The sequence below is a fragment of the Carex rostrata genome, chromosome 15 (assembly GCF_964058835.1).
Source record: "Carex rostrata chromosome 15, lpCarRost1.2, whole genome shotgun sequence".
Lineage (NCBI taxonomy): Eukaryota > Viridiplantae > Streptophyta > Magnoliopsida > Poales > Cyperaceae > Carex > Carex rostrata.
Window position 1 is genome coordinate 9,276,790 of NC_135932.1, and position 12,733 is coordinate 9,289,522.

Sequence of the window (12,733 nt, forward strand, 5' to 3'; positions counted from 1 at the left end):
GCGCAATCGAATAGAAGTTATTTTTGTTGAAGAGCACGGCAAAATTCAAATCTAGTAAGTTATTTCTGTTGAATTTGTTATTTTTGTTGTATGCAGTAATAGATCTAGCATTTCAAATGAAATCTGGAGGAAATAAATGATAGAGAGTCGATATGGAGTATTAATTTGTTAATTTTACTGTATTGCCCCGTTAATTTTACAATATTCATCTTGTCATTTTACAGTATTCATCTTGTGGAAATCTGGAGGAAATAGATGATAGAGAGGCGATATGGAGTATTAATCTGTTAATTTTACAGTATTGCCTTGTTAATTTTACAGTATTCATCTTGTGGAAATCTGGAGGAAAGAGATTTTACAGTATTTACCTTGTAATTTTACAGTATTCATCTTGTGAAAATCTGGAGGAAAGAGATGATAGAGAGGCTTCTTACTCATCTGAACAAGATTCAATTGAAAATTCTACTGTATACAAGATTCAATTTTACAGTTCTGTTGATTCAATTTTACAGTATACAAGATTCAATTGTAAATTTTACTGGAGTATTGATTTGTTAATTTTACAGTATTTATCTTGTAATTTTACAGTATCCATCTTGTAATTTTACAGTATTCATCTTTTGAAATTCTGGAGGAAAGAGATGATAGAGAGGCTTCTTACTCATCTGAACAAGATTCAATTGAAAATCAATTTTACAGTTCTGCTGATTCAATTTTACAGTATATAAGATTCAGTTGTAAATTTTACTGTGTAGAAGATTCAATTTTACAGTATACAAGATTTAATTGAAAATTTTACTGTATACAAGATTCAATTTTACAGTATACAAGATTCAATTTTACAGTATATAAGATTCAACCCGGTGCGGACGCTAATAATTAACTCTAACTGCCAATAACTTCCTATAATTATTTCCGAAAGTACAATTTGAAAGTACATTTATTTTGTCCTGTTGTGCAAGTTGCAATCTTTTTCTAACTATCATGGGACCACTTCAAATAGTTGCTGGATGTTTTGTGATTAACTGATATATTTTATGTGATATATTGTATAATTATACAGTATGTAGAAGTAATTTTACAGTATTAACGCAAGTCAAAGCTGTGGACAAATGGTGGACAAAAGACTGTGGACAATTAGACGCTTCCTTTATTTTATTTCATTCTCTAATACAGAGTAGTGAGGGAGCTGTTTATTTTTCAGATACAAAACTGAGAGAGAGAGAGAGAGAGAGAGATCTGACTCTAATTGGAAAGGATTAAGATATATACTATTACTTATCCGTAACCGTAATAAGAATAAACAAATGAAAAGAAACGCCTCTGGTAATAATTATAACAAAGGTTTCTTGTGTATGATTTATTAATGATAATCACAAGAAGAAATAATTAGGAAATACTTAAATTAACTATTTAAATGGAATTTTCAAATGAGCCCACAGATTTTAGAGATTACAAATAATGAAATTTTGAGTTTTCAAATTAAAGTTTCAACACTTCACTTGTAGGGTCCACTAACATAGAAAGATGTTAATTTCTCAACATCTTCTAGATGAATTAATTAAAGTCAAATGTTCAATTATCAAACAAGAAGTGAAATATGTGAGTTGACTTAGTTATTCCTCCATAAATCATCTTATTAGTTCTCCAAATCGTTAGGCATATAAAAGCAGAAATTTCATTTTGAAAACAAATTTCTTTATCCACCTTTCACCAATAATTAATTGTACTTATAATACTACGATGTTCAGTTTCCTACTTTCCTCCTCACCCCATAGAAATTCCAGCATGTAACCGTAAATGAGGGGAGCAAGCTATCTTGGCAAATTATTCTTTGATTAAATTTTGAAACCAGCAACTTCCTTTAGCAACAGCATAAAAGATCAATTTTACATGTACAATTCATTAATTGTAAACACTTGAAGGTTTACTTTGCTCCTCACTAATTGAATTTTCAGACACATGTATATAGGAGAAGCTATCTTGACAACTCTCATTGGAAACCCCATCATGTAGTTCATCATCAACTTGATTTTCATCATAACCATCATCCACATCATGATCATTAAGATCACTGGCAATGATATTATCCTCCTCTCCATTACCTTTACCAGAATTAAAACCTTCAAGATAAGCTTCATCGGCATCATCCTACAGGGACACACAGGATAAAGAGGCATCATTAGTTTCTATCGTGGCGGAGCCAGAAATCTTTTAAAATCTTTTAAATGAAAGTCATATATTATATCATATCAAACGTTGATATTAATAAATTCAAAAGATGTGTATAACGTAAATATAATACTGCATAAACATGTTTAATTTGAACAACAAATGGGGGACATTGAATCCCATTGTTGTATCCGCCTATAATTTCTATGCTTTTTGGCTAATTTTTGTTTTTATTAGTTTTCCAAATCAAGTTCAATTGACACTCCATAAAACTTCTGTAGAAGTTTCTGGCTTACCTCTGAGCTATCATCTTCAGATGAATAAGCAGAGTCGAGTTTTGCATATAAATCCTCATCTCCTTGATCTTTCGTGTTTTCCACTTGCTCCTGAAATTTTGGAAAAAGAGATATTAAACAACTCATCAATGCTCAAACACAATTTTCAATACAATTCAAAGAGGTGTAAGTGAGGGTTACCAGTTCCGATTTAAGTTGCTCCACCTTTTTGCTTAACCTTGAAATATGGTTCTTAAGTGCCTGAAATGAGGAAAAAACACAAATATCACATGGAAATCTAATAGTTCCATTTAATGTTTATGGGTTTATAATTTTTATTCATAATTTTCTCTTTTAATTGCTTTTCCTCGCTTCCCTGCCCATGAAGCCAATTATGGTATAGTAATACCAAATACTGGAACTAACGTTACCACTACAACCATGTGAAACCAGGAAGCATCCCTGATAGTAACTCAATAGATCTGGAGAATTTTTAGTTCTGAACTGAAGCAACTCACAACTCAAACTAATCCATAATCAGGTCTGAAGTTAACTTGGAAATCGGGAAACATTCACACACCCAAATTTGACCCAACCTGATCTGAATCAAAGAAAATTATCTGAGCCCAAAAGACGGGCTGCTACTGTAAACAATGTTTGCTAGGATAATCATAGGACATGACCGAGACTTGAACATGGTTTTGGTTAAATCCATATCAGATGTAACCAAACCATCTCTAAACCACCAGAGACCAAATATTGATTTGAAATAGAAATTGCATGCACCCCATTACTAAACACCCAAAAAAAACCTTGCTTGACCCAACAAAACAAAGATTAACCCCCCCCCCCCCCCAAAAAAAAAATATCCAATGACCTTTTCGCCATCTCAGACTATGGTATCAAAAGTCAAAACACTAACCTCATGCCTCTGCAGCTCGATGGATCGTGCAAGAGCCTTTCTCTTGGACAAAAGATTAGTGGGTCTCAACTTAGTAGGCCGCTGGTACGACCTGCCCCGGTACAGGACCATAGCATACCCCTTGGAGATCTTGTCAACCGATACCAGCACGCCGCCGCTTTCAGCCTCCAGAGACAAGGCTATGCGTCTGACCTCATTAAAATTCTTTGAGTTGACAAGAACTTTGACCAGTTCACGGTACTTCCAATGCAGGTGCATGTTTTCCACTGTACCATCAAACACTCGTCTCCTGCCTGGCACAGCTCATATTTAGTATTTGAGGGCCATTATGTATTTAAACTCGGTAATTTGGTGTATTTGTAATAGAAGCTATTTTTTCTTGTAAATTTTGTAGTACAACCAAAATTCAAGACAATAGACTATTTGCAGATTATGTCCAATATTTTGTTATTTTGTAAATCTAACATATTTCTCATGTTTAGACTGACTTCGGAAAACAAACTTTTCTTAATGTCCAAATAATGACAGCACTTCAACATTTCACAAATAACAGACATCTGGTATGATCATCTGCATATTACCTCCTTTTCTTATTTTCCTTTACAAGCTACAACCAATGATACAGAAATATCTGCAAATGACTACCAGTATGGCCCTTGAAATCTCAATTTTAGTTACGATAAAAAACAAATCAAAAGAACAACAGATACCAAGCAGCAAATAGGCCTTCATCCTCAAACCGAGCTTGCGAAACATGAACCGCTCCTCATCTGTTATTGTTTCCGGCTCTTGCAAAGGTACTGTTGGCTTCAAATTCTCTTCAACTTTTGCTAATGCTCTCTCCGCACCACTTATCTTCCTTTCGGCCTTTTTTAAATAGAAGAACGGAAAAAAGAGAATTTAATACAACCACATGCTTTTGTTTACAGCTAGAGCATGAAATTAATATGCTAATCCTATTATGAAATCTTCGAAGCTGGTTTAGTTAAATGGGAAATGGAGAGTAGAACTAACAAGACGGACTTTCAAAAGTTCCCAGAAAGCAAAATATCTCATCACTATAAAACAAGACTATCCTGTATGTCTCTTAAACATGGAATTTGTTACACGTCTCTAAGGAAAGTGTGAAGGGAAAGGGCTAGAATTGGTGATTTCGTTTTCTGTGGCATATACAATGTTGCTTATAAAATTGCACCAAATAATAAAGCTACATCCCATTATTTACCTAACAGGAAAAGTAAACAGTAAAAATTGCAACAGGCCCTACATTATGAATAAATGTCGAAAAGACCCGTATTTCTCAGAAATTACAAAAAGCACAAACAATTACCCTTTGGGAGCTTTCAGGATTAGTTTATTATGCACTCACAATAGGTTAAGCAATGTCTAAAAATTGCAATGATCATCAATATCTATTGTTGAAATTAATGCTTAAAGATATTAAATTTGAACTGTCATGCATCAAAAACCAAAAATAATGAATCAACAACCTTTAAATGGAGGTTTTTCATTATTATTATAGGAAAATGTTGTCTTCTTCTCTGAATAATTAACCAGTATATTGACCATTGTGACACACAGTGGCTTCAGTTTTCTTTATTTATAGTTTAGTTCAGGTTTATATTCTTTTTTGCAAACTTTGTTAATATTGGATCTTTTGCAATTCTTGGTACTGTGCAAATCTTTTTACAAATTAATCAAAATAAGTTTTACCAAATAAAGCTTCCTCTCAAGCTTTCTGACAAGGTGAGCATGCCTAGCCCGCTCCACCTCCCTTCTCATCATCTCTTCATGCCCTTCATCAAGCATATTACCATACTTTAAATTGGCCTCAAGGGTTTCTTTTAAAGTACCTGTTCCACTGGGCCCAGAATTCGTGCAGGTACCAACGGAGAAAGAGGAGGCAGCTCTTAACCGTGCCTGTTCCTCCTCGTCTTGAAGAGCTGCTAGTCTCTCTCTCTCTAACAATACCTCAGTTATGTCCGAGGAGAGGAAATTTTTACCACGGTAAAAAACAATGAACTCCTTGTTACGCGAGAGAATCATCCCCCCAGTAAGTTTCTGAGATCAAACAATTAAAATTTTACTACTCCACAGAGATAATTTAGCATAGTAATACATGCATGTATACTGTGTATAAGTCATACTATAATTCAACACCTACAAGGCCAGAATGTAATTATAAATGCTCAACCTGTATATATAGGTGGATGGGTAAATAATATGTACTCCATCATGTGCACTGAAAATCAAGTTACATGCACTAAGGTACAATGCCTAAATGCTAAACTATAAAGGATTGGTTATACTAACAACAAACTTATTTTGACAACTGCGAGAACCAATACGAAGCTGGTCAAAATCAAAATATTTAAATCATAGAGATGTTCTCTATAATTAGATAAGACGTGCATAAAATTTGGTGAAACCCATTGAGCGTTGTGAAAAAAATAAATGGTTCAATTATGTCAGCATTTGATCATATATCCAAATGATTCTCAAATTACACCAAATTTAATAGAGTATCCTAAACAACAAAGAACAAAACTATAATTTTAGTTTCTGATTTTGAAGATTTTTGACGTAGGCTATCATGGTGTCAAAAAAGTTTGGTTGTCAAGGTGGCACTTCCCAAGTATAGATGGTCAATTTATTCCTCTCGATTATTTTTCTTTAGTAAAGTTACCTTGATATCCTCAGCCATTCTTTCACTAGTGGTGAGTGGTACGCCTCGTTTCAAAGCAACCTTCGCAATGCTACTTTTTTCCCATAATCTTACCATAGCTGCTGCCAAGCCTTCGTGCTGTCTACTTCTACCTACAGATTTAAGAAGACAATACAAGTAAAACATAAAATAACTGGAAATAAATAAATATATTGGCAACTCAGGTAAAACCAACCAAAATGACCAAATTATCTGTGTTGCTTTTCATTGTAATTCAACCAAGCTATTAAAAGGTGACTCTTAGCATTAGTTCAATGCGAGCTCATTATAAAGGAACTACAGGACTAGTTATTGAGAGGGCTAAAATTGCCAACTTTAAACATGATTCATTTGATAACAATACTCTACTATTTTGGATTCACTAACCAAAAGGAATTGAACTTTAGATGCAAGAAAAGAGCAAGTGTAATTTGCAAGTATATATACCAAGTGCAAAATGGGGAGGCAATGTCCTCGCAAGCCTTTTCAAACCAGTGCTGTCCTTTAAACCAAGATGGGACTTGACACCATATGGCAAAATTCGGTAAGGCGGCTTGTATCCAGGCACCACACCTGGTAACATATCTGCATCCACCGGCAATGGGTCAGATCCAGGCCAGTCAGTATATCTCGGCCCCAGCTTGTCCAATAGCTTGTCAATTTCATTTTCATACTCAATCTTTGGCTCTGATACATTCTCATTTTTTATTTTTCTTTCATCCTGGCGTGTGTCTAGGGTTTTAGGCCATTCCTTCCGGTACAGTGCTCTTTCTTGTTTTGGAATCTCGTAGCTGATGCCACGATACAGAGACATTGAGGAACCAGATCGCCATATCACAAGACCCCCAGTTTTTCTCTATATTTTATCAAATGGAAGTTCATTTAGTGCACAGAACACACAAGGAAATTTTATTTCCCTTCAATTTTTTACTGCTAATTTCTGTACTTTCTATATGAATTTGATTCATGCTGCAATAATGTATCTAAGTTCTAATGCAAGATCAGCATTCTCACCTAGGTATCAGGAGGGCTACACTGCAATTGACTCAATACTGGCAGGGCAATAGCACTGACTTGTGCTAGTGGTAATTGTTCACTACCAGACTAACCAGCCCATCATTCAGTACTCCTACTGGTACCAGAGGGCGGTACCAATAAAATCAATCAGAATCAGCAAAGATACCAGACGATGGCACATACAAATAATTTGTTACAAGCAACTATAACCAAAAATCAAAACTGCACCTCTAGAATCTCATGCATGCGCTTCATGTTGAGAGCTGATGTGCCCTCGCACTTCAGTCGCACCACCTCCTCTGTTCTCCATTTATCACGTATGGCGTCGACAATTTCTTTCGTCACACCGATCCCTTTGATCTTTAACTTTGACTTCTGCCTAATTGCCATGTGTCTCAACCTTCTTAGTTCGGCAGCTGGCAGTGTCAGTTCCGCAAGAGAGGTCTTGCTTCTCTTCCTCCTATCCTGTCATAGGATCACAATGCCACAATAGTTCAAATTAACTATATTTCTTTTGGGGTGTTGGCTCGTCTGTTCACAAATTGAACTCGAGTATCCGTGTGCATCTTTCGTTATATTAAGTCTTCTACTGGAGATGTTCATTTCTGGTACAGTACAGCCTTGCTACTGAATAACTAAACAGAAAAAGTAACGGGTATAAAAAGGGCAGGCAAACCCAAAATGTACCTCTTGCTTCTCTCTCAAGCTCTTCTCCCTCTCCCATGGAAACTTGACCTCCTCTTTCAAATCCAACCCCAAACCACCTTGTGAATTCGGCAGAATTCCATCCTCTGAATAAAATACATCCTCTACCGAACCTTTTTCGGGTAACGGCGCCTCCTTCTTCTCTTCTGATTCATCAATGTACCCGAATTTCTTCAAGCTTTCTACAATTTTTGCCATGGTGCTGGTACCAGTACTTGGGCTGGTACCAACTTCATCCTCATCACTTGAAAGACCGCCTCGATAGTCTACAACGGATTGTGGTCGCTTGGGAAGAGAGAGAAGCTTGGTTTTGTGCCAATTTTTGTGGCAATTTTGGGAGGAAGAACAGAAAGGCGCGTAGCTTGAAGCGGGAAGAAGTTTTGTTTGGGAAAGGTTTGGGAAGAAATAGAGGGTTGTGGAAGGCAATTGGAAAAGAGAGAAAGGCGGATGGTGTAAATGAAATGAATGAGAAATATGCATTTTAGAGATGGAAGAGGAGGTGAAGAGCAGCTAAAGAGGAGAAAGTGGCTTTGTGGATTTATGGAGGGTTTATTAATTATTATGCACAGGGGAAAATCAATAAAAATCCTGTCTCCAGTTTTGGCCGGGTTGGGATTAATTGGAAACTCCGTTATCCGACTGCGACTGCGAGTGAAAACGAATTGGATTAGACTCAATCGGATCCGAATTGGATTAGACCGAATCGGAGCATTTCCTAATCTAGATAAAAGTATTACAGGGGCGTGATCCAGGAACAGTGAAGTAACTTAATTTTGGGTTTTAGATCTGGACCGTCTGATTCGAATCTGCGATAATCCATCTGGAGTGGAGCGCAAACATTATGAGTAACAAATTCGAATCCCGAGACGATCTCAGGTGACGGATTCGAATCAGACAGTTTTGATCCAAAACCCAAAAGCTGGGTTACTTTAGGAGATTCAAATTTGTAATTCAGGGGTGGATTCAGAATTTTCATCGGAGGAGGGCAAGAAAATATTAAATCGGATTTAAACCCATTAACTATTAGAATTTTCATCGGATTGAAAAAATATTGTGTAACATAAATATTGCATTTAGTTACAAAGTTCTTTTCTATAATAGTTTGTTTGTTGCATGCATGAAACAAAAACTATTTTGGGAGGATGTTCATGCTATAGCAATTTTTTCATGCTTTCAAATTTTGTATAATCTCTTGATTGATATTTTTTAAATATGTACATATTTTGAAGGAGATGACAGTTTCTAGTTATGTGGGATGTGGGATGTGAGAAAACAAAAATTTGATGTGGGAGATGAAATAATTATGCATGGAGAAAGAGGAGAAACAATAGAAAAAAAAAATAAGAGCGAATAGAAATTTGTATCTTCTACATTAACTTTGAGTTAATGTATCCTACCATCTGATCAAGATCCGGGCCTATCAGATTTATTCTGCATCAACTCAAAGTTTGAGTTAATGCAGATAATAATACGAATTAGACACAGAAGAAGAGGAAAGAAAAAGTAGGGCCCATGAGGCATTTTGTTTCTGAAGGCCCAACAGGCCCATATAGTCACGCTATTCAATTTGAACAATTCATTTGGGCTTGGACAGTTCATTAGCTTTCAGATACCCTCAATTATACAATAACTGTTATTAACAAAAATATCTTGTTTTCAGAGGTGGTCAACTATCCTTTACACATGCTTTTGATAAGATGTCTTGGAGATGGAAAAATACACAGAGATTTAGTGTTAAATCGTTATATCAATTCCTTAAATACAAATGAGTGTTGTCAGAACATCCTTTATTGTGGTGGTAGAACTTACTGGCCTGTATCCTCTAAAATCAAATTTTTTATGTGGTTGACCTTTAAAAATTCCCACAAGGGTCAATTTAAAAAGGTTAAAAGGGTGGGAGGGTAGTGTTAAATGTTTTTTTTGTTCTCATCATGAAACAATGAATCATCTTTTTTACATTGTCAACTAATTAGTCAAATTTGGTACTGCCTAAGCAAAAACCAACTCTACTGCTCTCAGTGGAGATCACTACGGGATGTGTCCATTTTTGCGATGACTCTTAACAAAAAAAAAAAAGAACTGTGTTTCTCATAGTTTTCAGTGCTACATATTGGACTGTGTGGAAGTATAGAAATGAAGTCTGTTTTCAAAATTTACAACCAAAAATAGCAAGGGAACTTGATATACCTAATAATTTATTTGGTTTATATTGGACATGTCACAAATATTTGTTGGCTTTGAAACTCGGGTGGTTCTATTTTGGTTTTCAAATTTACAACCAAAAACAACAACTTTCATCTTTTCGAAATTCGGATGGTGTTGACTTTGAAACTCGTAACTTTTCACATAAAAAAACATTGTCTTAGACAATTGCATCAAACGTACTTAGTTCTCTAACCTTCAATAACTAGGATGATCTTAAATTCATTAAATGAACTCAATTTTAAAATTTATTGGATTGATTTTAAATGACGAATCTGAATTGCTGAAATTCATCTACTTACGAGTGATGTGTCTACATACACAAATTTTAAACTTTTGAATTAATTTAGTATAAAGTCAAGCAGTTAAAATTAGAAGATTTATAAATAAATTTTTATGTATTAATTTTGTGAATATTTTTTGACCACCTGACTCTCTACAAAATTAATTCAAAAATTTAAAATTTTCGCATGTAGATGCATTACATGTGACTTTGTGAGGTAGATAGATTTTAATGGTTCAGATATGCACACAACGATTCATCATTTGAAGCAAATGTAATAAATTTTAGAGTTGAGTTCACAAAAAAGCTTGATAAACTTAGAACATCCTAAGTGTACTCCTATGTAATATGCACTTTGAAATATTATCTATAAATTGATACTCAATATGTTTGAGTAAAATTTTAAAATATTCAGATAGTTAAATAAATTAATAAATACAATAATTTAAGTTGAAAGGATAATATTTGAATCGTGTAAGAGACTCTGTTCTTAAAGATATTTCGTCACTATCGTGTAATATTTGAAACCGTAACTAAAATAATTTGGAATAATCTTTCTTTCTCTTTAGACAACTATAAAAATAACTGATAATAACTCTGCAATATTGAACACATATCAGTATTTAATACACCACAACCATCTCAATGGGAGATAAAATAGAGCACACAATCGGAAGATAACAGATATAATTACAATGTATGAGTGCTATGGAGATAAGAACGTCTATCTTCATCAAATTTTATTTTAATCGGTACAGAAAACGGAGAGAGAAAAAATAAATAAGAAAACAAATATATATTAATCAACAAATGTCTCGGCCCCTTTAGGATTGAGTAGAGATAATTAGGTAATCAATTTTTTAATTTAGTCCTCAAGTTTTCAAAACTCAAATTTCAACACATTATTAAAGAGTGTTAAATTAAGCTTGTGAAATTTTTAGATCTGCCACAATACTTATATTTTATCCGAGGAGAGATCCGATTATCACAATTTTGAGTTACCACAAAATTACCACAACCATTTTTTACATTTTCAAAGTTTAAATCGTCGATTCAAACCGTTCAACATGATCTCCACAATAAAATGTGCTTCCAGATCAAATTTTATATTTTTTTGAATTTTTTTACTTTTATTAAGATGGGTACAAAATTCAATGGTATGAATTTGACTAGTTTTTGTAAAATACTTAATAAACAGTAAAAAAATTCAAAAAAAATATAAAATTTGATATGCAAGCACATTTTATTGTGGAGATCATGTTGAACGGTTTAGATCGATGATTTGGACTTTGAAAATGTAAAAAATAGTTATGATAACTCAAAATTGTGGTAATCGGATCCCTCCTCATTTTATCCATTCAGGTCAATATTTCTCTTCTCATTTGTTGATTACATGGCTCATGTATCACATGAGTATCCTCTCTAATATGCATAAAAGATTTCCTTCATTTTATAGTTTGAGAGTTACTCTACACCGCTTTGAGATTTAGGCTAGCGTAGGAGCAGTATTATTTATGTTTTGAGATTCGTGCAAAGTTAAAAGAACGGTCCGAGTTCACTAATTCTAAAAGATTCTCTTTTACGGTACCGGGAGAATGTGAATTCCTCTTGTATCCTAGTTGAAATATAATTCTTAATTTCTTTGAGTTTTCTAGTTGAAATATTGTGCGATTAATCATGTTTGTTTATTATTGTTTGGAAAAACTATTTATTTGTACTTTAAATTTCTTGAATGCAAATTTTTTTAATGATTTTTTTTGAAAAAAATAACATTATTTTAATAGATATTTTATTTTTCGGAGTGAATTAGCGGGAAATAAAACGCTAGTAATTTATAACTTAGTAATGTTCATTTAAAGAACTAAATTTCATTAAAAAAAGTTGGAACATTCTACTTAATATACTTTCATGGATATTAAAGAAGTTTGTAAATCACATTAGTGTAGAAAAAGTCGTTATATTATTTTATTTTTATATTCAGAGATTTATGTAAACTTGCTTCATGAACAGCTACATAGCTGCCTTTCTCAAATTCTTTACAATCTACACAGACAAAACCTGAAAACCCCTCGTTTGCAACTGACTTGTGGGTCCTCCAATAACCGTCTCCACAGGCAAGGAATCCGTATCCTTGGGAATACAGCAAATTCCCTAGAAAAAGATCCTATTTACAATTCTACATCCTTCGGATATCAACGTGGCAGAAATCTACTCGTCTGATTACTGTTTCATGTTTGGTTCTCAAAGCTAATCTAGATACGCTCATGAAACAGTGCATGTAACTCCTGCCGACGTACGATCTTTAGGTCAATGAATTGGGTACACTGTTGTAACAGGGAACTCCTCGTTAGCCATTCATTTCCATCCACGTGTCTCATGAGCCAAACAATCTCCACTTCTTCCTTCAATCTATGAATCGAAAAAGAATTTCCAGTTCGAAACCCCTTATTCAA

At 34.2% G+C, this 12,733-nt stretch overlaps 2 protein-coding genes across 2 annotated transcripts in view; one reads left to right on the plus strand and one right to left on the minus strand.

Moving 5' to 3' along the window:
* Positions 1-12,733, plus strand: part of LOC144566239 (uncharacterized) — a 69,685-nt gene that overhangs the window by 183 nt on the left and 56,769 nt on the right. The window lies entirely within an intron of this gene.
* Positions 1,820-8,309, minus strand: CFM3A (CRM family member 3A). The gene is made up of 10 exons (XM_078316203.1): positions 7,778-8,309; positions 7,319-7,555; positions 6,521-6,929; positions 6,056-6,186; positions 5,083-5,430; positions 4,080-4,236; positions 3,370-3,662; positions 2,649-2,708; positions 2,469-2,558; positions 1,820-2,151 (listed from the first exon to the last, which is right to left on the minus strand). Exons 1-10 carry the CDS (start codon positions 8,273-8,275, stop codon positions 1,906-1,908), a joined length of 2,469 nt encoding a protein of 822 aa, XP_078172329.1. The 5' UTR covers positions 8,276-8,309; the 3' UTR covers positions 1,820-1,905.